Source organism: Mesocricetus auratus, unplaced genomic scaffold, assembly GCF_017639785.1.
Source record: "Mesocricetus auratus isolate SY011 unplaced genomic scaffold, BCM_Maur_2.0 contig_3395_pilon_obj, whole genome shotgun sequence".
Classification (NCBI taxonomy): domain Eukaryota; kingdom Metazoa; phylum Chordata; class Mammalia; order Rodentia; family Cricetidae; genus Mesocricetus; species Mesocricetus auratus.
In genome coordinates, this window is record NW_024433447.1 from 29,224 (window position 1) to 53,315 (window position 24,092).

The following is a 24,092-nucleotide window of genomic DNA, read 5'->3' on the forward strand; positions in this document are numbered from 1 at the left end:
ATCTTGGCTCTATCCAGTGAGCAGCCACACTTAGGGGCTCTGCAACAGGGAAGTCCTTTTCTTTTTTGTCATTCTGTTCTTGTCTTTTTTTCCCATTTCCCACCTGACTTCTCTCTCTCTCTCTCTCTCTCTCTCTCTCTCTCTCTCTCTCTCTCTCTCTCTCTCTCTCTCTGCTTCTCCTGCCTGGTGCTTATTTCACACACACACACACACACACACACACACACACACACACACGTGAGTATCATCACCTTATAGCCCTGGTTGTCCTAGAATTTAATATATACACCGGGCTGCCCCTGAATTTACAGAAACTTATCTCCCTGGTTCTGGGGAATAAAGCAGTATATCACCATGGCCCACTTCATTCCCTCGTTTTTCAGGTAAGCTCTGGTCATGTTTGGGAAAGGAGGCTGAAGCATATATTACATGTAAGGCAAAAAAACTTGTATTTCAAAAGGATGCATTATCCGTTTACCTTGTTAATAGAAAATTAATTGTATAGGATACATGTTACAAGTGATACCTGATTTGTTTTTGCAAATCCCAATACTGAAGCTTAGCATTCTTTTTATTTCTCCTCAGAAATACAGATACACACAAACTGTGGAATTCAGAAACTATCTACTAAGTTGTGTGTGTTAGTCTAAGCAGTTTCAGCAACCGTTGAGGTGGTTGCAAACAGAGATACTATTGGTGGGCACAGAACCTACGCTAGTAATGGAATCGTTTGATAAGCAGCATCACTGGTCCGAAAGAGACATTCTGAAGTTACTGGAATGCATGAAAAATAATATCCCCTCAGACGACTCCCCAGCGTTCAAAAAGACCCAGGAAGATCTAGACTGGGACAAAGTGGCTTTTAAACATTTTTCCGGAAAAATGTGTAAAGAAAAGTGGATGCAGATTTCCCATAATTTGAGGAAGTACCGCACACTCTCAGAATTAGTGCTGGAAGCCTCTGAACTTACAAAAGAACCTCGCAAAAGTAAGAGAGTGAAGAAACATCCTGACTTCCCCAAAAGACCCCTGACTGCCTATGTGCGCTTTTACAAGGAGCAGCAGGCCAAGTACTGTCAGATGTATCCTAAGTACAACAACCTACAGCTGACCAAAATCCTGGCTGAGAAATACAACAAGCTGCCAGAAGAGATCAAGGAGAAATATATTCAGGCCTTCCAGAAGGAGAAACAAGAATTTAAGGAAAAACTAACTAAATTCAGGGAAAATCACCGTGGTGCAGAGCATTCTAAGCAATCTGTGGTGACCAGGAACCACCAAACCGAAGTCCCTAAGAAAATACAGGAAGACAGGAAAATCATAAAGTCCCCTCTAAAAAAGGAATCTCCCAAAACATTTCCCACAGTGATGAAATTTCAGGGAGAACCCAAGAAACCCCCTATGAATGCATATCACAAATTTCACCAAGATGCGTGGGCAATTCTGGAGCTGTGCCATCTACCCCTTAGGAAGCTCCGGGTTGAAATTAGCAGACTATGGCAGCAAGTCCCAGAGAGCCTGAAAGAGCGTTATGCCCTTCAGGCTGAAGAGCTACAGAAACAATACTGGGTGAAGATGGACCTCTGGCTCAAGGGATTGTCACCAGAGGAGTATGATGCATACAAAGAGGCAAGGGCCACCTGTGGGAAGCGAAAGAACTTTGCCAAGTCTGGAGGTCCAAGCCCCAAATGTCATCCAACGCATCAGGAGTCCACCTCAGCAAAGGAGCTGCAAGTCAGGCCTGGAAAAATGCAAGGACTGCTGGCTCCTAGAGCAGATTCCCCAAAGACTATTCAGGGCCACGATGGTGGCTCCCAGGCATCCGGGCAGAATATGAATACGATGGATGATGGCAAAGAGGAGGACTCCAGCAGATTCTGGATTACCTCGCTCAGGATGGTTTCTTCTAGTGTCATACATTTGCCTGCAAATCTCAGGATTCCATTGCTTTTTCTGATGAATAGTACTCCTTTATGTAAATGTACACATTTTCTCTATCCACTCTTCGGTTGAGGAGCATCTAGATTGTTTCCAAGTTCTGTCTATGAACATAGTGGAACAGACATCCTTGTTGTATGAATGGGCATCTTTTGGATATATGCCTAAGAGTAGAGTTGCTGGGTCTTGTGGTAGGTTTATTCCCATTTTTCTGAGGAATCTCCATACTGATTTCCAAAGTGACTGAACCAGTTGGCACTCCCACCATCAATGGAGGAGTGTTCCCCTTTTACCAATCCTCTCCAGCATAAATTATCGTTGGTGTTTTTGATTTTAGCCATTCTGACTGGAGTGAGATGGTATCTAAGAGTTGTATGATTTGAATTTCCCAGGTGGCTAAGGATGTGGAGCACTTTCTCAAGTGCCTCTCAGCCATTTTAGACTCCTTTATTGAAAATTCTCTATTTAGTTCTGCAGCCCACTTTTTAATTGGATCCTTTAGTGTTTTGGAGACTTGCTTCTTAATTTCTTTGTAAATTTTGGAGATCAACACTCTGTCAGATGTGAGGTTAGTGAATATTTTTTCCCATTCTGTGGGCTGCCTTTTTGTCTTGGTGACTGTGTGCATTGCCTTACAGAAGCTGCTCAGTTTCCGGAGGTCCCATTTATTAATTGTTGATCTCACTGTCTGTACTACTTTTGATATGTTCAGGAAGCTGTCTCCTGTACCAATTCATTCAAGGGTACTATGCACTTTCTCTTCTAAGAGGTTCAGTGTGGCTGGATTTATGTTGAGGTCTTTGATCCATTTGGACTTAAGTTTTGTGTATGGCGATAAACATGGATCGATCCGCATTCTTCTACATGCCAGCCTCCAGTTATGCCAGCACCATTTGATGAAGATGCTTTCTTTATTCCATTGTATATTTTTAGGTTCTTTGTCAAAGATCAGAGGTTCAAACCTGTATGTGTTAATATCAGTGTTTTCCTTTCGATTCCATGGGTCTACGTGTCTATTTTTGTGCCAATACCAAGCTGTTTTCAGGACTATGGCTCTATAATATAGCTTGCAGTCAGGGATGGTGATGCCTCCGGACGTTGCCTTGTTGAACAGGGTTGTTTTGGCTATCCTGGCTCTTTTGTTTTTCCATACAATATTGATTATTGTTCTTTCAAATTCTGTGAATAATTGTGCTGGGATTTTAATAAGGATTGCATTGAATCTGTAGATTGCATTTGGCAGGATTGCCATTTTTACTACATTGATCCTAACTATCCAAGAGCATGCAAGATCTTTCCATTTTCTGAGAGCTTCTTTAATTTCTTTCTTTAAAGATTCAAAGTTCTTGTGATACAGGTCTTTCACTTGTTTGGTTAGCATTACCCCAAGGTATTTTATGTTGTTTGTGGCAATTGTAAAGGGTGTTGTTTCTCTGATTTCTTTCTCAGCCCTTTTATCATCTGTATATAGTAGGGCTACTGATTTTCTTGAGTTGATCTTGTAGCCTGCCACTTTGCTGAAGGTGTTAATCAGCTGTAAGAGTTCCCTGGTAGAGTTCTTTGGGTCATTTATGTAAACCATCATATCATCTGCAAATAGTGAATATTGACCTCTTCCTTCCCAATTTATGTCCCCTTGATCCCCTTTTGTTGTCATATGGCAATGGCAAGAACTTCAAGTACAATGTTGCAAAGGTATGGAGAGAGTGGACAGCAATGTCTTATTCTTGATTTTGGAGGAATTCCATTGAGTTTCTGTACACTTAGTTTGATGTTAGCTGTTGGTTTACTGTATAAAGCTTTTATTATGTTTAAGTATGTTCCTGTTATCCCAGATCACTTCAAGACCTTTATCATGAAGGCATGTGGGATTTTGTCAAGGGCTTTTTCAGCATCTAGTGAGATGATCATATGATTTTCGTTCTTCAGTTTGTTTATATGGTAGATTACATTGGTGGATTTTCGTATGTTGAACCATCCTGGCATCCCTGGGATGAAACCTACTTAATTGTGATGAATGATTGTCTTGATGTGTTCTTGTATCTGATTTGCCATTATTTTTTTAGTATATTTGCATCAGTATTTATGAGGGATATTGTTCTGAAGTTCCCTTTCTTAGTTGTGTCTTTGTGCGGCTTGGGAATCAAAGTTATTGAAGCCTCATAGAAAGAGTTCGGGAAAGACCCTTCTGCTTCTATTGCATGGAAAACTTTGAGAAGAATCTGTATAAGCTGCTCTTTGAATTTCTGGTAGAATTTTGCTCTGAGGCCATCTGGACCTGGACTTTTTTTGGTTGGGAGACTTTTGATGACTACTTCTACTTCCATAGGGCTTATAGGTCTATTTAAATTGCTTATCTGTTCTTGATTTAATTTTGGCAAGGAATAGCTATCCAGGAAGTCATCCATTTCCTTTAAATTTTTGAATTTTGTGGAGTACAGATTTTCAAAGTATGACCTGATGATTCTCTGAATTTCCTCAGAGTACGTTGTTATGTCCCCCTTTTCATTTCTGATTTTGTTAATTAGCATGTTCACTCTCTGTTGTTTCGAAAGTTTGTACTAAGGTTTGTCTATCTTGTTGATTTTCTCAAAGAACCAACTCTTCGTTGCATTGATTCTTTGAATTGTTTTCCTAGTTTCTACTTTATTGATTTCAGCCCTCAATTTGATTATTTTCTGGCGACTACTCCTCCTAGGGGAGATTGTTTCTTTGTGTTCTAGAGATCTTAGCTGTGCTGTTGATTCTCTAGTATAACTATTGTCTAGTTTCTTCATGTGGGCACTTAGTGCTATGAACTTCCCCTGTTGCCCTGCTTTAAAGTGTCCCATAGGTTTGGGTATGTTGTGTCTTCATTCTCATTGAATTCTAGGAAGTCTTTAATTTCTTTTTTTATTTCTTCTTTGACCCAGGAATAGTCCAGTTGTGCATTATTCAATTTCCATGAGTTTGTAGGTTTTCTGCAATTTGTGTTGTTGTTGTTAAATTCTAATTTTAAAGCATGGTGGTCTGATAAGATGAATGGAGTTATTCCAATTATTTTGAAGCTGGTGAGGTTGGATATGTTGCCAAGTTAAGTGGTCGATTTTGAGAAGGTTCCATGTGGTGGTGAGAAGAAGGTATATTCTTTTATATGTGGATTACCTGTTCTATAGATGTCTGCTAATACCAGTCGGGTCATTACTTCTATTAGACCCTTTGCTTCTTTGATGAGTTTCTGTCTAGTATTCCTGTCTAGTGGTGAGAGTGGTATGTTGAAATATCCCACTGTATGTGTGTGAGGCTTTATATGTGATTTAAGTTTTAGTAATGCTTCTATTACGAATGTGGATGCCTTTGTATTTGGGGCATAGATGTTCAGGATAGACACTTCATCTTGGTGGATTTCGGCTGTGATGGTTATGTAATGACCTCCTTCATCTCTTTTGATTGATTTTATTTTAAAGACTAGTTTGTTAGATATTAGGATTGCTACCCATGCTTGTTTATTGGGTCTATTTGATTTGAAAATTTTTCCCAACCTTTAACTCTCAGGTAATGTCTGTCTTTGAGAGTGAGGTGTATTTCTTGTATGCAGTAGAAGGATAGGTTCTGCCTTCGAATCCATTCTGCTAGCCTGTGTCTTTTTTGGGTGAGTTAAGGCCAGTAATGTTGAGGGATGTTAAAGACCATTGTTTGCACATCCTTCTTGGATTTGCAATGGTTGTTGTTGGTGGAATTATGTGTGGAATTTCACCTCTTTGTTCTTTTGGCTGTTGGAAGAGAGGGACTCTCTAATGCCTATGTTTTTCTGGTTGTAGTTAGCTTCCTTGGGTTGGAGTTTTCCTTCCAAAATTTTCTGTAGGGCTGGGTTAGTGGATACATATTTCTTGAATCTAGTTTTGTCATGGAATATCTTGTTTTCTCTAGTCTATAGAGATTGAGAGCTTTGCCGGTTATAGTAGTCTGGGCTGGCATCCCTGGTCTATTAGTGTTGGTAGAATATCTATCCAGGACCTTCTGGCTTTCAGAGTTTGCAGAGAGAAGTCAGGTGTAATTCTGATAGGTCTGCCTTTATATGTTACATGACTTTTTTCCTTAGCTGCTCTTAATATTCTTTCTTTATTCTGTATATTTGGGGTCTTAATTATTATGTGGCGAGGGGATTTTCTTTGTGATCCACTCTATTTGGTGTTCTGTAAGCTTCTTGTACCTTCATTGGCATGTCTTTCATAAGGTTGGGAAAGTTTACTTCTATGCTTTTGTTGAATATGTCTTCTACCCCTTTGAGGTGGTTTTCTTCTCCTTCTTCTATACCTATTATTCTTAGGTTTGGTCTTTTCATGGTGTCCCATATTTCCTGGATGTTTTGTGTTAAGGATTTGTTGGACTTAAGATTTTCTTTGGTTGTCTTCCATCTCTTGCATTCTGTTGGTAATGCTTCGTATTGGTGGTACCTGACCGTTTGCCCAGCTTTTCTATTTGCTGCCTTTCTTCAGATTGTGTTTTTTAATTGTCTCTATTTCAGTTTTCCAGTCATGAACTCTTTTCATTGTTTCTTGCAATTTTCGGTTTATCTTTTCGTCCTTTTGTTGTTGCCTTTAATGAGTTTTTTGTTTGTTCTTTCTTCCATTTTTTGCCTTTTTTGGTTTGCTTTTTCTTCTATTTCTTGCCTTTTTTTGGTTTGCTTTTTCTTCCACTTCTTGCATGTTTTGGTTTGCTTTCTCTTCCAGTTCTCGTATTTGTTTATTTGTCTTTTCTTCCATTTCCTGCCTTTTTTGGTTTTTCTTCTTGCATTTCTTTCATTTTTTTCTTTGTTTTTTCTTCCATTTCTTGTATTTTGGTTTGTGTTTTCATCCATTTCTTTGAGGAATTTTCCTATATCGTCTTTTAGGGCCTCTATCATTTTCATGAATGTGGTTTTAAGGTCATTCTCTTCTGCTTCATTTGCATTGGAATGTTGGAGTCTTGCTGGTGTGAAGTCTCTAGAATCTGGTGTTGTCTTATTTGTTTTTATGTTGCTGAGTGTGTTTTTGTATTGTCTCTTTCCCATGTCTTCTTCTTTTGGTTGTAGACAGAGCCCCTTACTGGTCTGGTGGTTAGGGGACCAGAGTTCCCTTTTGGTGGGTGCTAGCTAGTTCAATAATCTGGTAGTTCTCCTATTCCTTGTCCTCCTTCTGGTCCCATGGTTGGAGAAGAAGACCAGGATTCTGGGGTGATTAGCCTCTCACCTGGTCCCCTAGACCTTTTGCTGGATCTGCTGGTTTCCTGGTCTTGTTGGTGGGTGAGAAGTCCTGGAGTCTGGGGTGTTTGGCTCCCGCCAGGATTGGAAGCTCTTTGCAGTTCCCAGGCGATCCCTAGGCACTGGAACACTGGCCTCTATGCATGGCCTGTTGTACCTGGTCCGGCCGGAACAGCTGGTCCCCTGGTCTCCCTGGATCCACTAGTTCATGGAATTTTTCTATAGTTTAATCCTCAGAGTTCTCTAGAGATACACTGAGAGTACTGTTACTGCACCTTTTTAATCATTATCTTCTGTTTCGTTTGGTCTTGGATCTCCAATCAGGGAAGGAAAAAAATTGTGAAATACTAAAATGGAGAGATGAAAAGCATATAGGATCCATACGACATTTTTTGTACCAGATATTCCTGTAAAATAGTGGGGACAAAATTTTGTTGTCAAATGGAAGCTGTTGTGTCCAAGTTGCAAAATCCCCAGAGACCAGAGGGAAGACAGACCCACTAAACTGCAAAACATGGCTAGCTATCCAAGCAGCCTCCAGAGGGTGTGAAGTTCCCTGCCAACTGCTAGGTTTTATAGACAAAAGTTACAGGATTACATCAGTAGGTATGGGTTGGTTTCTGATTGGTTGACATCTGGGAACAATTACAAAAATTTTGGCATGAAATACCTGTGTACCAATTATCCTCATTGGTCAGTGCTGAGAGGGAGCTATTCTGTGGTTTCCATGGCATTGTCTTGCTACTAGCAGGTGGCCTGTTGTACATAAATACCAATAGTTTTCAGAACTACATCCTGGAGACTACAGGGGAGGTTTTTATCCCCACTAGAGTTTCTTTTGTAGCCAAACAGTTCCCAGGAAACAAGCATCTAGGAGGCTGGGGGGGGTATCTGGAGTTGCTTTGTGTTCAGTTTTGGCCCTAGACTCCAGGAAGCCAGAGGATCTGGAGTTTCCTTGTGTCAGAGGCCTACTTGTCATTTCTGTAACCTGTCATGGCTCCTAAAGCAGGGAGCTGAGTGAGGGTCTGGTCTCTTTATTTCTAAATTATTATAAGTGAAGCCTTTGATTTTAGTGTACCCCTTTCAGGCACTCCTTTTCCTCTTCTTCCTCTTCCTCTTCCCCCTCCTCCTCCTCCTCCTCCTCCTCCTCCTCCTCCTCTTCTTCTTCTTCTTCTTCTTCTTCTTCTTCTTCTTCTTCTTCTTCTTGTTTTTTGAGACAGGGTTTCTCTGTATTGCTTTGGAGGCTGTCCTAGAACTTGTTCTGTAGACCAGGCTGGTCTCAAACTCACAGAGATCCACCTGCCTCTGCCTCCTGAGTGCTGGGATTAAAGGCATGTGCCACCAACTCCCGGCTTCCCTCCTCTTTTTATAGGTAACCCAATCCTGGGTTACTAGTGGACAATTTTTGTTGTTATCTTGTCCCCTATGTAAGGGAGTTTTCTTTTTTAGCATCTCAACCAGGGAAAAGGGGCGACCTATTCTTTCTTGTGCTACTTCCTGCTGACTTTGGGGTGTTGTATTCAGGGGTCCATGTAGGCTGAATTGCTAGTCAAAAGCAAAGAAGGAATTTAGGCAATGGAGTATTTATCAGAAGCAGCTGGTTTGTAGACTCTGAAGAGACAGGGGATGTTCACATCAACTAGACTGGTTTATATCCACAGTAAATCTAGAGCTAAAAGTCTTTAGGAGCAGGTTGTAGTCAGCAACTGATGCTCGAATGTGTCTGTCAGAAGTGGAAACTAGAAGCAGAAATTTGTTTGAGACATGTTTAAATTGGATAACAGAAGTTAAAACTTATATACTTAACCAGCACTCTTAGGTGCATAGTTTTAGTGATCAGGAAGGACAGGAGTCCCAATAACAGGGGAGGAAATCCCATTCTCAGGGACAGACAGGTGAGATAACAAAAGCTGTACTTCTCTGGAGTCCTTTTGACCTGTGAGAAGTGGATCCAAGCTTTATGACTTTTGATCCTTTGAAACCTATATGGACTTCATTATACAAAAGGACATATAAGTTTTAGACATACTAGTATTATCAATCTGTACCAAAATCTACATTGTAGAAAAAGCAGATATCAAGTATCTATAAAACATCCGGAACAGACTCATACCTTTGAGTCCTACAAAAAACTATAGGTTTGAGTTAGAAACTTGTACATTTTTCTTCTGTCCAGTAAGCCAGGTATAGATTGGACAGAGATGCCTTTGGCCTGATGAAAAGCCCTTTAAGTTTATATTCAGATGGCAACCAAAATAAATCTAAAACCCTTGAACTTGTGACTGAAGGACAGGTAGTCACTGTTCTATAAGCTTATCAGAACTTTGTTAAATGATCTATTAAGCTGGCTATAGTCTAACCTTATTAATACTTTCAGAGATCTGAGAAGGATAAATTTTATACAGTTTCTGAATCTATTAAAAATAACAGGGTCGAGTCCATACCCAAGTCTACATTAGCAGGTAGAAATATCAGAATAGCATCAATCTTTGCCAGGCCTCTTCTGTGGAAGAGGGACATGGAAAAGACTGACCTTATTTTGTCTTGGCAAAAGGGGTACAATCAATTTTCCAATGTCCTGTTGCTTGTCCATGGTCTGGGCCAAGTCCTGACAGCATGTGTGCATTGGAGCATCCTGCCCTCTGGTCCATGTTGTGTAGACCTCAAGGTGTCCTGCAATGTTATTTGGAGACTTTGGGTCACTGTCAGGATCTGGGATTCTCTGTCTGATGTTATAAATTCTTTTGTTAACATCTTAAATGCCATATTCTTTAGATCTCTGGATGCATTAAGAGTGTTGTCTAGGTAAATCTGGATAGACAAGTTCGTTTTGAGTTATTTGTTTTAAGCTTAACCTTTGTTGTGTATTTTTTCCTTTTTAATAATTTTTTAATTTAACTTTTTTCACGTTACTCTCAGTTCCCTCTCCCTCCCCTCTTCCCCAGCCACCTCCCCTGTTTCTCCCAACCCCCATCCCACTCCATCTCCCCTCTGCCCCCCAGGGAGGGTAAGGCCTTCTATGAGGGATTTTCAGAGACTGTCATTTAATCCCAGGCAGGGCATAGATCCTCCCCCATGTGTCCAGGCTGAGAGAGCATACCTCCATGTGGAATGGGCTCCCAGAGTCCATTTGTATGCCAGGAATAAATACTGATCTACTCTCCAAGGTCCCATAAATTGCCGAGGCTTCTTCTCTGACACCCAGGTTCAAGGTTTGGAGTAGGTGGGGTGGATGGGAGTGGGTAGAGGGGGTGGTATCTGAATCAGTCTCATGCTGGTCTCTCAGTCATCAGTCTGTGGTTCATGTGTTCCCCTTGTTTAGGTCAGCTGCCTCTGTAGGTTTTGCCAGCCTGGTCTTGATTCCTTTGCTCGTCACTCGTCTTTGCAACTGGGTTCCAGGAGTTCAGTTCAGTTTTTAGCTGTGGGTGTCTTAAGCTTAACATTTGAAAACATATACAGGGGACTGATTAAGGTTTATCCCTGTTATAAAATTTTTCTGTACTTAGTGTGGCTACAATGACATTAGTGTAGGATCTGTCTGGAGAACTGGATTTAAACTGAGAGGCTGTGGAGGGATATTTTATTCAGAGCCCTCCAAACTGACTGTAACTGTTTTTACCTTAGCAAACAGACAGAACATTTAAAGAGACAGAGTGACTTAAAACTGCGAGTGACAAGAATATAGAACTACTGTAGATGGAACAGGCAGGATTTTAATTTATTATATATGTATTATATATTTAATATATATTATATATTTAATTTATTATATATTACATATATATAATAAATTAAAATCCTGCCTGTTCCATCTATTTTTTTTGGTTTTTCGAGACAGTGTTTCTCTGAGGCTTTGGAGGCTGTCTTGGAACTAGCTTTTGTAGACCAGGCTAGTCTTGAACTCACAGAGATTTGCCTGCCTCCCTAGTGCTGGAATTAAATGCATGTGCCACTAACGCCAGGCAGTTGCACTGATCTTAACTTAGGCATCTTCAGGTCCATAACTCAGTTGAAACACCGTGAGGTTTGTTTTAAGACAAGACAAAAAAATAAAATATGTGTAAGAACAAATGGGGATCTTGGATTCCATTTTAGGCAAGGGAAGAATGAGGCTCATTTCTGAAAAGAAGCTGTCACTGGCTGAAAACTAGTGACTGTAGTTTCTAATGGGTGCCCTCAATTCCAGCGACTTAGCAGGCAAATCAGGAGGAGCCCCTAGGGCACCCTTAGACTGAACCTGGACCTAGATGTGTAGATGTTGGATGCACTGTGGTTGAGGGTCAAAAGGAAACTGTTCTGCAAGGGGGGGTAAGACATGAACAGACACACAGATAATGAAGAGATCAAAAGTGAATTTATGTGGCATTCCAAAAACCCCAGAGGTTTCAAGCCATGACTGGTGACTTTAGAGACCGAGCAAACTCCGTGGCCATCCTTGTGTGGTTCATAGAAAAAAGAGAGGAAGATAAGAGAGGGAAGAGAGGAAAGGTCACCTAGAAATAGAGGCCGGAGCATAGGACTCCAAAGGTCTTCCTGTATTTTGCAACCAAATACTAGATCAGGATTGATAGTGACCTTGAAAAAAAAGAAGTCAGGTGTCTCCAGAAGGAGAATTGATTTTAAAATCAGAACTGAAGGGCCACAGACTCTTCAAGGAAGTAGACACTACATTGGTGTGGGGTGCTTGGGGTATTTTTTTGTTATTTTTGTTTTGTTTTGTTTCTCAAGACAGGGTTTCTCTGTATTTTGGAGCCTGTCCTGGCACTCACTCTCTAGACCAGGTGTCTGCCTGCCTCTGCCTCCTGAGTGCTGGGATTAAAGGCATGCACTACCACTACATGACACTTGAGGGTTTTATAGGATGGAAAGAGAAGCTTCGGGGATGAAAGCTTCCATCTGCAGGTTAGTTCCCCTGTAGTCTCAGAATGGTAGATACCACTTGACAAGGTGAGTTGATCCTATTATCTGAAGAGTTTGGAGTATAACAACCCACAGGTGTTATCAGTGAAGTCAAGTTCCCTTTCCGGAGATTTTCAGGCCACCTGAGGCTTGAAAGGTCATCAACTCTTCATTAAATGCCTACTATTACTGCCTTGGGACCCCTTTTCCTCTGAAATAAAATTGCTTTCCCACTTCAGTATTCTTGTTCTACACAGTTTCTGCTTTTATTTCTTCCTGATCAAAAATTATGCTTGCTAAAACATGTTTGTTAAATTTTCCTTTCACAGTGAGAATGATAATAATAATAAAACAAAAAACTTTCCAAATCTTGACTTATTAAGCATATCTTTTGTATGATTATGTATATACATACTTTCTGCTCCATGTGATTATGCTTTCTTAAAATAACCTGTGCTCTACTATAAGTGCCCATGTAAACTAAACTTGGTTCAGCCTCATTTTGTTGACAGCAAAATTAAAATTTTAAGAAACAAAATAAAGATAAATGTCAAAATAAATATTTTATCTATTTGGCCCCATAGGTAAAACAAATACAGATGACCCATGGTCCTGAACCTATTTTTGAGACAATTAACATGAGTCTGCTGTTTTTTAAGTAGTAATTTGTCTTTATCATATGTGTTTGCATGTTTTGCTTGCATGTAAGTGTATGCACAATGGTGGGTCTGATGCCCAAGGAGCCAGAAGAGAGAATCAAATCCCCTGTATTAAAGGATGATTGAGAATCTTTCATGTGGGTGCTGGGAGCTGAACTCAGGTCCTCTGCAAGAAGAGCCACTGCTCTTAACCACTGAGCCATTTCCCCAGCCCTACGTAACACAAGTTTTCAAATCTAAACTTTAGAATCTGCTTTAAAGGACATGACATATGCAATCATATAATTCTGGCCTATCCACTTGATCCTTATCTCAATTCTGGTTCTACAGTATGGTCCCTGTTCTTAAAGGTATAAATTGACTCGCTGGCAGTTGTATCTATGACTGCAGACTCACAATTGATAATGAGAGATGTAGAAGTCTTCTTTGACAGTCTCTCCCAACCCTCCCAAAAGAAACAGTCTAGACAGGAAGCCACTGAAGAGAACTCTTAAACATTGTGATAAGGATGCTGACATGTAGCTCTTCACAGCTGGTGGACTCTGGTGGGGGTGGGGCTGAGGCTGGGGCTAGGGAAGGACTCAGTTTTCTTTAAGAGGCTAGCCACTGGAAGTTTGACCGAGCTCCACTGAATATATGGGAACACAAATTGGATTTGGTAATTTTTTTCTTCTTTTGTTTTGGGGGGAGGTCACAAGGTTGGGGGTGAACTTGGGGGGCATGGGAATTGAATGTGATAAAGGTGTATTATGTGAAAGTTCCAAATAATAAAGATATTAAGTTAAGAAAAAGGAGAGATGATTGCTCCTACCCCAGGGTTCACATTTCCTTTTGGACAATTATCCTCTCTTTAGATAAGAATAGCTTCTATCTGTGCTTATGAATGTATATAGAGATACAAATATTAATGTTATTTTGACCACTACAATCTCTTTAAACACAAACTAATAAGGTTTTTGTTTTCAAGTTCCTTATTTTAACCAAACCTATGTTAAAGAAACAAAAACCTGCTGGGTGGTGGTGGCACTTGTTTTTAATCCCAGCACTTGGGAGGCAGAGGCAGGAGGATCTCTGTGAGGCCAGCCTGGTCTACACAGCTAGTACCAGGACAGCCAGAACCCTGTCTCGAAAAACCAAAAAGAAAGAAAGAAAGAAAGAAAGACAGACAGACCTAATACCTATCTATGTCATAGAATACAGGGACTCTGTCTATCTTCTAAATTAAACAACTGCCATCTTCATACCTTCACCTGTGCCTGCCTAAAATGATCACAGTGGTGCTTATTTAATGTTTCTATTCCTTCACAAAAAGATGAGACGAACAGGGCATTCCAGACAATTTTATATAGACAAAAAAGGTGCATATGTGTAGGGGGAGAGGGGTAGCTAACATGAAGAAATATCCATATGGCTATAAAAAGGTCTCGTGCATGCTAAATATTTTTCAGTGTGACTGATTCTGAATCACCCACGCAACCATCAAGAACTCCTTACCAGTTTTCTCTCTCCTTTTTGAATTTAAATTAGAAACAAGGTTGCTTCACATGTCAATCCCAGCTCCCTTTTCCTCTCCCCTCCTCCCATGCCCTCCCACCAACTCCCCATTCTCCCACCAACTTCCCCAGGGAGTGTGAGGCCCTCCATTGGGGGGGGTGTCCATAGTCTGTCATTTCATCCAGGGCTGAGCCTAGGCCCTCCCCCAAGAGTCCAGGCTGAGAGAGCATCTCTCATTGTCGGATGGGCACCCAAAGTCCATTTGTACAACAGGGATAAATACTGATCTATTACCCAAGGCCCCATAGATTGCCTAGGCCTCCTCACTGACAGCCACATTCAGGGGGTCTGGATAAGTCCCATGCTGGATTCCCAGCCATAAGTCTGGTGTTCAAGAGCTCCCCCTTGTTCAGGTCAGCTGTTTCTGTGGGTTAAACAAGCCCAGTCTTGACCCCTATGCTCATCAGTCCTCCCTCTCTGTCACTGGATTCCTTGATTTCAGCTCAGTGTTTATCTGTCTTACCAGTTCTCTGAAGCAGACTCAATAAACTCATTGGTTCCTTAGGATGAACTTTGGTGAAAATGAACTTTGATTTGCTATTGGTACCTTATGAAGAAGAGACATTGTTTAGTGTCCCCTTCCCTGAGGGGAACATTCTTGTAACTGCTAGTAAATTCATTTGTTAATGCTGTCTGAAGATAAAAGTGATTTACCTCTTCCCCTTTTATTCTTATGCCACTATATTAGTGACTATTAGCTAAGGCCTTCAATATAACATTGCATGGTAGAATAGGGCCTCATCCAACTTCTAGTTCATGATAGTGACAGGCTTAAAATAGCACCTTCCTCCATTCTGACCACTCTCTGTGCTATGTATAAAAATCATCTCTACTTAGCTAGGCATGGTGACCCCACTGAACAAGGAGGGAAACCAAAGGTGAAGTTTCTGTGACCTCTTGTGGCAAAGGTCTTCATGTGTGTCCTGTGAAAAAGAGGATGTGCATACCAGATGTGGAGTGCCACCTTGTGGAAGTGAAACTTTAGTGCAGGTGATTGGAGGCTTCTGCCATAGTTGACTTGGTAGGTTCCAAAACTGAGAGTGGCGATAGAGCTGAATCATCCTCTCCTGCAAGCATGGTTCCTCTCTCAAACAGTAACCCAGCCCTAGTCAAAAAGAAGAGCCATACTCATTCTCCAGTGAGATCTACGTTCTTCCCCATGGCAAAAGTCCAAAGGGCTCTCAGATATAACGCTATGGCTAGGGAACCCCAGGGGACAGAATGTTACTGGATAACTCAGGCTTGTATCTTCTGTCCAGTCCAATGGGCATTGACTTCCAAATACCTGGCTAAAAGCTATTATGCTACAAGCCCTGTTAGTTGTTATGGTAGAATTTGTCACTTTCTTGAATCCCATAAATGAATGGTATTATTTTATAATGAGTTAATAGGAACTTAATCATTTGTGCTTGTGGGAAAAATTGTGCTTGTGCTTGGTATGGTGGTGTGTGTCTTTAATCTTAGTACTGAAGGAAGAATTGGGGGTGGGGGAGAAAGAGCTGACAGATCTCTGGGAGTTCAAGATGAATAGTCCATGAACAGTTCCAGATTAGCCATATTAAGACCTTGTCTCAAAAACAGAAATACAAACAGAAGTTCCAGGATGTTTTTCAGAAAGTTGTACCTAGTGAATTTGTCATCGCAGATATTATAAAGAGTATAAGATCAAACTTTATTGTGCCAAGAGAACATACACGACAAATTGAGGAACTTAGCAACCAGTGTACTGCAGATAAAACAGTTGAATATAACACTGATATAAAAATGTAGCATCCACAAAACTAATTGTTTTATGTGCAATAGTTTTCAAGTCACATTAAGTGAATTAGTAATAACATTAGGCAGGATTTATATACATCCCAGTACTATTTCATATAATGATACAAACTGTTCATATTAACTAAAGACTCTAAAGTGTTCTTTTCTGTACAATTTTGTTTTGTTCTTGGCTTTGTTTTTCTTTCTTGAGGCAAATGTTGTATACCAGGAAGACTTCTAGCAAAGATCTAAACCTACAGCAGCCCAAAGATTTATCCTACTGCACAAGAAACAAAATCTCCTGTTTGGTTCCATGGTTATCCATACAGGAATCCTCTTGGGTTAGGGTGATTGAATTTGTATACCGTTTCCCAGGAAGCAATTCTTGTTATGTAAATAAGAGCATTTCTGTGGTATCAGCTTGCAAGCATTTTTGATTAGCTGCACAAATCTGCCATCCTATTCAGTAAAGGGGCAACCCATGTTTTTGCCTGAGGAAAGCTTTTGGGAGCTTGGTTAAAACTAGGACTTGCACCCATCTGTGCTGTCACTCTCCTGCTGTGGGATAATCATTTTGTACACAGTGAAGATGTGTCTCTATCAAGGCACCTTCTGATTGGCTTCTAAACATTAGGTAAAAGTATACGATGCCATGTGTTTTAAAACTTAGGATATGCCGGGCATTGGTGGCTCACGCCTTTAATCCCAGCACTCGGGAGGCAGAGGCAGGCAGATCTCTGTGAGTTCGAGGCCAGCCTGGTCTACAAAGTGAGTTCCAGGACTGCCTCCAAAGCTACAGAGAAACCCTGTCTCCAAAAAAAAACTTAGGAAGTTAGGTAAAAGTATAAGATGCCATGTGTTTTAAAATTTAGGAAGTGCTGGGCATTGGTGGCACACACCTTTAATCCAGCATTTAGGAGGCAGAGGCAGGTGGATCTCTGAGTTCGAGGCCACCCTGGTCTGCATAGTGAGTTCCAGGATAGCCAGGGCTACACAGAGAAACCCTGTTTCAAAACACAAAAACCTAGGAAAGACATAAAATAGACTAAGTATTCTTAATATTCTCAGGTTATTATTGTTGCTGGGTGTGGGACACAATGCCCTTTCTCCTTGCAGGAAGATCAGGACTCAGGGTGCCTCTGCTATGTTGTAAGTTTCAGGCTAGACTGAGCTATGTGAAATTCTTAAAAGAAAAAAGTTTTTATTGTTACAATGTGTAGAGTGGAATTATATGGGCACAACTTTAGACCCCACAGTCCTGTTTGCGGTGGGTCCTGTGTGTAATTTCTGGGTGGTGTCTTGCATGGCAGTACCGGGCTGTTCTGACGGTAGGAGAGCAAGTCTGTGACTCCAGCCTTTAACCATTCTGTTCATCGTTACAGTGCAGCTGCAGACATGAGAAAGAAGACTGTGCCGTATTTTTACAGAGTGTGGTAGAATGACTATTTTTATAACGTGGAGATGCCTTATAGAGAATCTTATTTAGTCTTTTAAAAATGCCAAGGTGAGCTGGGTGTGGTGGTGTATACCTTTAGTCCCAGCTCCTGGGAGGCCATGGCAGGACTGCCTCAACTTGGAGGCCAGCCTATGCCGAGCTACATACAGAGACTCCGTCTCAAATCAGAAAGCAGACAAAAGCCTGCCAAGATGAGGAAGTTCAATGCCATATGCTTGGGTTGGAGCCAAGCTACCATTTATAACCTGTTGAGTGCCTGATCAAGAAGAAACAAGCCTTTCTGTTTACAATGATGGAATATATGGACACATGTTGGCCACCTTTGGACTGCTGTTACTGATCTGTGACTTGGCAAGGCCTGGGCTGGCCTGTGAGAAGGCATTAACAGAGTTGGATGCAGACTAATAAAACCAGTGTGGTGGGCTGTGAAAAAATGTTAAACAATAAACTTGGTGCGTCCAGTATTCACTGGATTGCCCTCATGATTCTGTCCTCTGTATTGATCTCTTCCTTAACATCTTTATGTGTCATTTCTCAACTCTCACTCTCCCTCTCAGGTACAAACTTGTCAAGTAGGCTGGATGTGACTGAAGCCCCCACAAAGACGGGTTATTACAGATGGCTAATACAGATTCATGCTACAATGACAGGCAACCACATGGGCTACTACACTCCTGCAAAAATCACCTGCTGATGCTGCTGTCTCTCTGCCTTTGTCTGATCCAGAGGCGGCCCCCTCCACCCCTGTCCTCTGCTTGCCCCTTTGGAGTAATAAATACCCTTTGTACTGAGAATTTGGTGTCTGATTGTGCCCTGTATTGTCTCCAGGGTGCCACTTGTCCTGACCTCTTCCATTGTTTCCTTTCTTTCCACCATGACCTCCATGATGTGCTCATGATACCCTTTTTCCGCGGATGGACTGATATCTCTGAAACTATGAGCCAAATAAGTCCTTCCTCAGTCAGATGTTTTGTATAAGTGGTTATAGAAGTTCACTGTTGATAAAAATTTAAAAAGAAAAGACACAAGCAATACTCACACTTACTACATTACAAAGGGAGTCCTGTCTTAGGAGAGAATCTAAAGTCCTTTGACACCCTAAAGATCTCACTAGCATATATCCTATTTACCTGCACACATTATCATGTTATCTGTACTCTGGTGTCCCAAAGTGCCTTCTTCTTCTGGGATGTTTTCTTGTGGAGACACAGCATTTATTCCTGAATAGATTGTTCAGAGAAGTGTGGTGATCTCATTCCTCCTGCTAGTCAAGCTAGCTTAGGAAACAGACACATGAGCTAGCCTTGGTCAAGGGGTCTGGACATTGGGTTATTTAAGGAAAAATTTCTCAACTTTCTAGTCAACCCACTTTGGAGAGAACCTAGCTGAAGTCTCCTTGTTAAATGGCAGAAGACAATTTCTTTTAGGCTTAAAATAAGTTGCATGGTGGAGTTTCTTTTTCTTTCAGCTTGTCTACAACCAGAAATACTCACAGCTCATACTATTTCACATTGAACCCTGACGTTACCAATATTGGCGAATAGTATCTGGGAAATCATGCAAAAACCAATGGAACCACATAAGGAGAGTGAAGACCCCTCCTCACGACCCATTTAAAAAGTGTAGATATTTGCTTGCCCAGTCTTATCAAATTAATAAAATCTAGAATGGTTAATATTTATTAGTATGTATACTTCTGAATTTTAAAGTTGTGATTCTTTTGATTTCCATTGTTTTGTGACATGTTGATTCTGTTGTTTTGTGGCAAGGAGCTACCTAGAAAATTCTGATTTTTGTCTTTTTAGGGTTTCTATTGCAGTGAAGAGACACCATTATCATGGCATCTCTTATAAAGGAAAAAGGCATTTAATTGGAGCTCGCTCACATGATCAGAGGTTTTGTCCTGTTGTTTTCATGGTAGGAAGCATGGAGCATAAAGGCAGACATGAGAGGCAGCTGAGAGTTCTACATCTGCATAATGAGGTTGCAGGAAGTGAGAGTAACACTCACACTGTTTTGAGCTTCGGGAACATCCATACCCACTCCCCAGGGACACACTTACTCCAACAAGGCCACACTCCTAGTAATGATACACCTTATGAGTCTATGGGGGTCATTTTTCCTCAACTACCACAATTTTAGTTAATTCACAGACAGAAGCACTTCATCTGGATGCTTTAGGTGAAATATTCCACTTCGCTTGTGACATAGGGTTTTCCCAGGAGGTGAAAGTCAAGCTGGCAATCACCTATCCAGTAAGCTGTAGACATGATCAGAACCTGACCTTGCCTTGTACACTGCTACATTTGTTGTTGTCTTTTGAATACTGTTACTAACAATTAATTTGTTTTGTTTTGGTTTCTGTGTTTCAAGACAGGGTTCTCTGTGTGACCCTGGGTATCCTGACACTCCCTCTGTAGATCTCCTTTTTTCAGAAGCCCACCTGCCTTTGCCTCCCAAGTGCTGGGAATAATGTTGTTTGTCACTACTGTCTGGCCAAGCAGTTAACTTTTATATATATTCTTCCTGTGGGTTTCACTTTCCTAATGAAAACAGGGACTTTAGACAGCTTGTAAAAATGCAAAACTAGGACATGCTGAAAGAAAAGCAGGTATTTGAACAAGATTGTAAGTTATCCTTGAGCTCAGCAGAGGTGGAATGTTCTGGCTAAAGGATACAGTTCTCCCAGGAAGGGAAAGCAGCTGAGGTAGTCTACTATGAGTTGATGAGGGCCTGAGAAATTCTGTCAAATCCAGTAAGTCACAATGTATCTGATAGAGCCTAAAGATCATGTCTGCACAGTTTTTCCTTAATGCAGAGGTGAGCATCCTACTATGTTGATTCTCAGATTACTCTGAAGATTAATCAGCTCTAGTAAAAAGAGAAACGGCTTTTTGACAAGTAAATGATACTAGACTTTTCCAAGAAAATATAAACAAAAAAAGAAAGAAAAAGAGAGAGGGAGAGAAGAAAAGAGAAAGGAAGAGAGAAAATCTAGCAGAAAGACAGATCATTCATTCCTTATGCATTAGTATGTTGATGGTATGATCGTGTATTGATACAGTGTGTGTTCACATGTTATATGAAAAATAGGATGTAGAAGTATTTGTTGGTATAAGCTATGGCAGTTGAAACATATGGCCCAATGATATAAATAGATCTACAGAGCAGTAGTCAATTGACATTTGAATAACACACTACAATTGTAAAAGTAAGAAGTTGCGGTCTGAGATGCAACAATAAGACAGGTCCACTAGGTGGAGAATACCCTGGCATTTTTTCATAGGTTTATATGAGTCACATAAAATATGTCAAGAAACATGGAAGTTCCAAATTACCTAATAAAAGTTAAATTCCTCCTTGCCAGTTTTCCTATGCCCAAGCTCATTCAAAAAGGACAAATATAAATAAATATGGATTTGAAAATATGTAGTAAGCACAAAAAGAGAGCTGTGGGTAAACTTAATGCATGAGGCAGAAAGGAATGGAGGTTGGAAAGACAGCTCACTGTTTAACAATACTTGTTGCTGTGAACTGGGGGGTCCAGGAAAACAGAGGGCCAGGGAGACCAGGGGACCAGCTGTTCAAGCAGGTCCAGGTAAAACAGACCCTGCATCTAGGCCTGTGTCCCAGTGCCTGGGGATCGCCTGGGAACTGCACAGAGCTTCCAATCCCAGAGGGAGCAAAACACCCCAGACTCCAGGTCTTCTCTCCCACCAATGAGACCAGGAAACCAGCAGATACCGCAAAGGGTCCAGGGGACCAGGTGAGAGGCTAAGCACCCCAGATTCCTGGTCTTCTTCTCCAACCAAGGGACCACAATGGGGACAAGGAATAGAAGAGCTACCAGATTATTGGTCTTGCTAGCACCCACCAAAAGCAACTCTGATCCCGTAACCCCCAGACCAGTAAGGGGCTCTTTCTGTACCCACTAGAAGAAGGGATGGAAAAGAGACAACACAAAAACACACTCAGCAACAGAAAAACAAATATGACACCACCAGATTCTATAGACTCCACACCAGCAAGACTCCAACATTCCAATGCAAATGAAGCAGAAGAGAATAACCTTAAAACCACTTTCATGAAAATGATAGAGGCCCTAAAAGAGGATATAGGAAAATCCCTCAAAGAAATGGATGAAAAAACAAACCAAAAAATGCAAGAAATGGAAGAAGAAACAAAGACAAACTGTGAGAAATGGAAGAAAAAAACAAAACAAAAATGAAAGAAATGGAAGAAGAAACAAAGCAAAAAAGGTAGGAAGTGGAAGAAAAAGCAAACCAAAAGAAAAAATCATAAAACGCAACAAATGGACGAAAATTGCAAGAAACAATGCAAACAGGGAAAGGGTTGAAAACTGAAATAGATACAATAAAAAAACACAATCTGAAGAAAGGCTGGAAATAGAAAAGCTGGGCAAATGGTCAGGTCCTACCGATACAAGCATTACCCAAAAATAAAAGAGAGGGAAGAGAGAATCTCAGGTGTTGAAGATACCCTAGTAGAAATGGATTCATCAACGAAAGAAAATCTTAAGTCCAACAAATCCTTAACACAAAACATCCAGAAAATATGGGACAACATGAAAAGACCAAACCAAAGAATATTAGGTATAGAAGAAGGAGAAGAAAACAGAAAACAACCTCAAAGGGGCAGAAAACATATTCAACAAAATCATAGAAGAAAACTTTTCCAACCTTAAGAAAGACATGCCAATGAAGGTACAAGAAGCTTACAGAACACCAAATAGAGTGGATCACAAAAAAGTCCCCTTGCCACATAATAATCAAGATCCCAAATATACAGAATAAAGAAAGAATATTAAGAGCAGCTAAGAAAAAGGCAGACCTATCAGAATTACACCTGACTTCTCCATGGAAACTCTGAAAGCCAGAAGGTCCTGGATAGATATTCTACCAACACTAAGAGACTACGGATGCCAGCACAGACTACTATACCTGGCAAAGCTCTCAAACACTGTAGATGGAGAAAACAAAATATTCCTTGACAAAACTAGCTTCAAGCAATACGTATCCACTAAACTAGCCCTACAGAAAGTTTTGGAAGGAAAACTCCAACCCAAGGAAGTTAACTACAACCAGAAAAACATAGGCATTAGAGAATACCTTTCAACCAACAGCCAAAAGAACAAAGGGGTGAATTCCACACATAATTCTACCAACAACAACCATTGCAAATCAAAGAAGCATGAGCAATCAATGGTCATTAATATCCCTCAACATTAGTGGCCTTAACTTACATATAAAAAGACACAGGCTAGCAGAATGGATTCGAAGACAGAACACATCTTTCTGCTGCATACAAGAAACACACCTCACCCTCAAAGACAGACATTACCTGAGAGGTAAGGTTGGGAAAATTTTTTCCAATCAAATGGACCCAAGAAACAAGCAGGGGTAGCAATCCTAATTTCCAACAAATTAGACTTTAAAGTAAAATCAATCAAAAGAGATGAAGGAGGTTAATACATACTCATCACTGGCAAAATACACCAAGATGAATTGTCTATCCTGAATTGTCTATCCTGAATATCTATTCCCCAAATAAAAAGGCATCTACATTCGTAAAAGAAACATTACTAAAACACTAAATCACATATAAAGCCCCACACACTTATAGTGGGAGGTTTCAACACACAACTCTCATCAATACACAAAAATAACAGACAGAAACAAAACAAAGAAGCAAAGGGTCTAATAAAAGTAATGATTCAACTGGGATTAACAGACATCTATAGAACATTTCATCCACATAAAAAAGAATATATATTCTTCTCACCACCACATGGAACCTTCTCAAAAATCGACCATATACTTGGCAACATATCCAACCTCAGAGCTTCAAAAAAATTGGAATAACTCCATGCATCTTATCAGACCAACATGCTTGAAAAATTAGAATTCAACAACAACACAAATTGCAGAAAACCTACAAACCTATGGAAGTTGAATACTGCACAACTGCACCATTCCTTGGTCAAAGAAGAAATAAAAAAGAAATTAAAGTCTTCCTAGAATTCAATGAGAATGAAGACACAACATATCCACACCTATGGGACACTTTGAAAGCAGGGCTACAGGGGAAGTTCATAGCAGTAATTGCCCACATGAAGAAACTGGAGAATAGTTATACTATTTAAATGAGGGGGAGAGAGAGACAGAGACAGACAGAGTCAATTCATTACTGGAGTGTCTAGTTGCTTACAGGAAAAGAGCCATGAGGGCCAAAACAACACTCAAGGTGTATCCAGAGTGCTAAGGAAAGAGATTATAAGATCAGGCTAACATGTAAACACTCCACCCTAAGGTGGGGCTTCCAGCTCTCTAATATAAAGGCTTTTCAACTGCAAGTTGTGTTCAGTTCAGAGGCACTTGGAGGTATGCAGAGAACTGAGAAGACAAAGACACAGCATTCCTGAAGCAAAGGACAGACTTTCCTGCAATGTTGATGAGACCAGAGGATTTGAGATGAATTGAAACCCTGAGTGTATGACTTTATATTTTTTCTAATTCAGAGATTCTCAAATAGTTCTATGGGGCATAGTTAATAAACAGGATGTCATTATTATCAGTATCCTCTTAAG

The 24,092-nt window shown here is 40.6% G+C and overlaps 1 protein-coding gene and 1 long non-coding RNA gene across 2 annotated transcripts; both read left to right on the forward strand.

Moving 5' to 3' along the window:
- Window positions 1–720: 720 nt before the first annotated feature.
- LOC121138477 (upstream-binding factor 1-like protein 1) lies at window positions 721–8,298 on the forward strand (the record flags this gene model as incomplete). The annotated part of the gene is made up of 2 exons (XM_040741156.1): window positions 721–1,873; window positions 8,282–8,298. Coding segments are annotated over exons 1-2 (1,170 nt in total), but the record flags the coding sequence as incomplete, so codon positions are not given.
- Window positions 8,299–17,413: 9,115 nt separating this feature from the next.
- On the forward strand, window positions 17,414–18,274 carry LOC121138478. The gene is made up of 2 exons (XR_005875462.1): window positions 17,414–17,533; window positions 18,043–18,274. It is a non-coding gene; the product is annotated as an uncharacterized LOC121138478 (long non-coding RNA).
- Window positions 18,275–24,092: the final 5,818 nt, after the last annotated feature.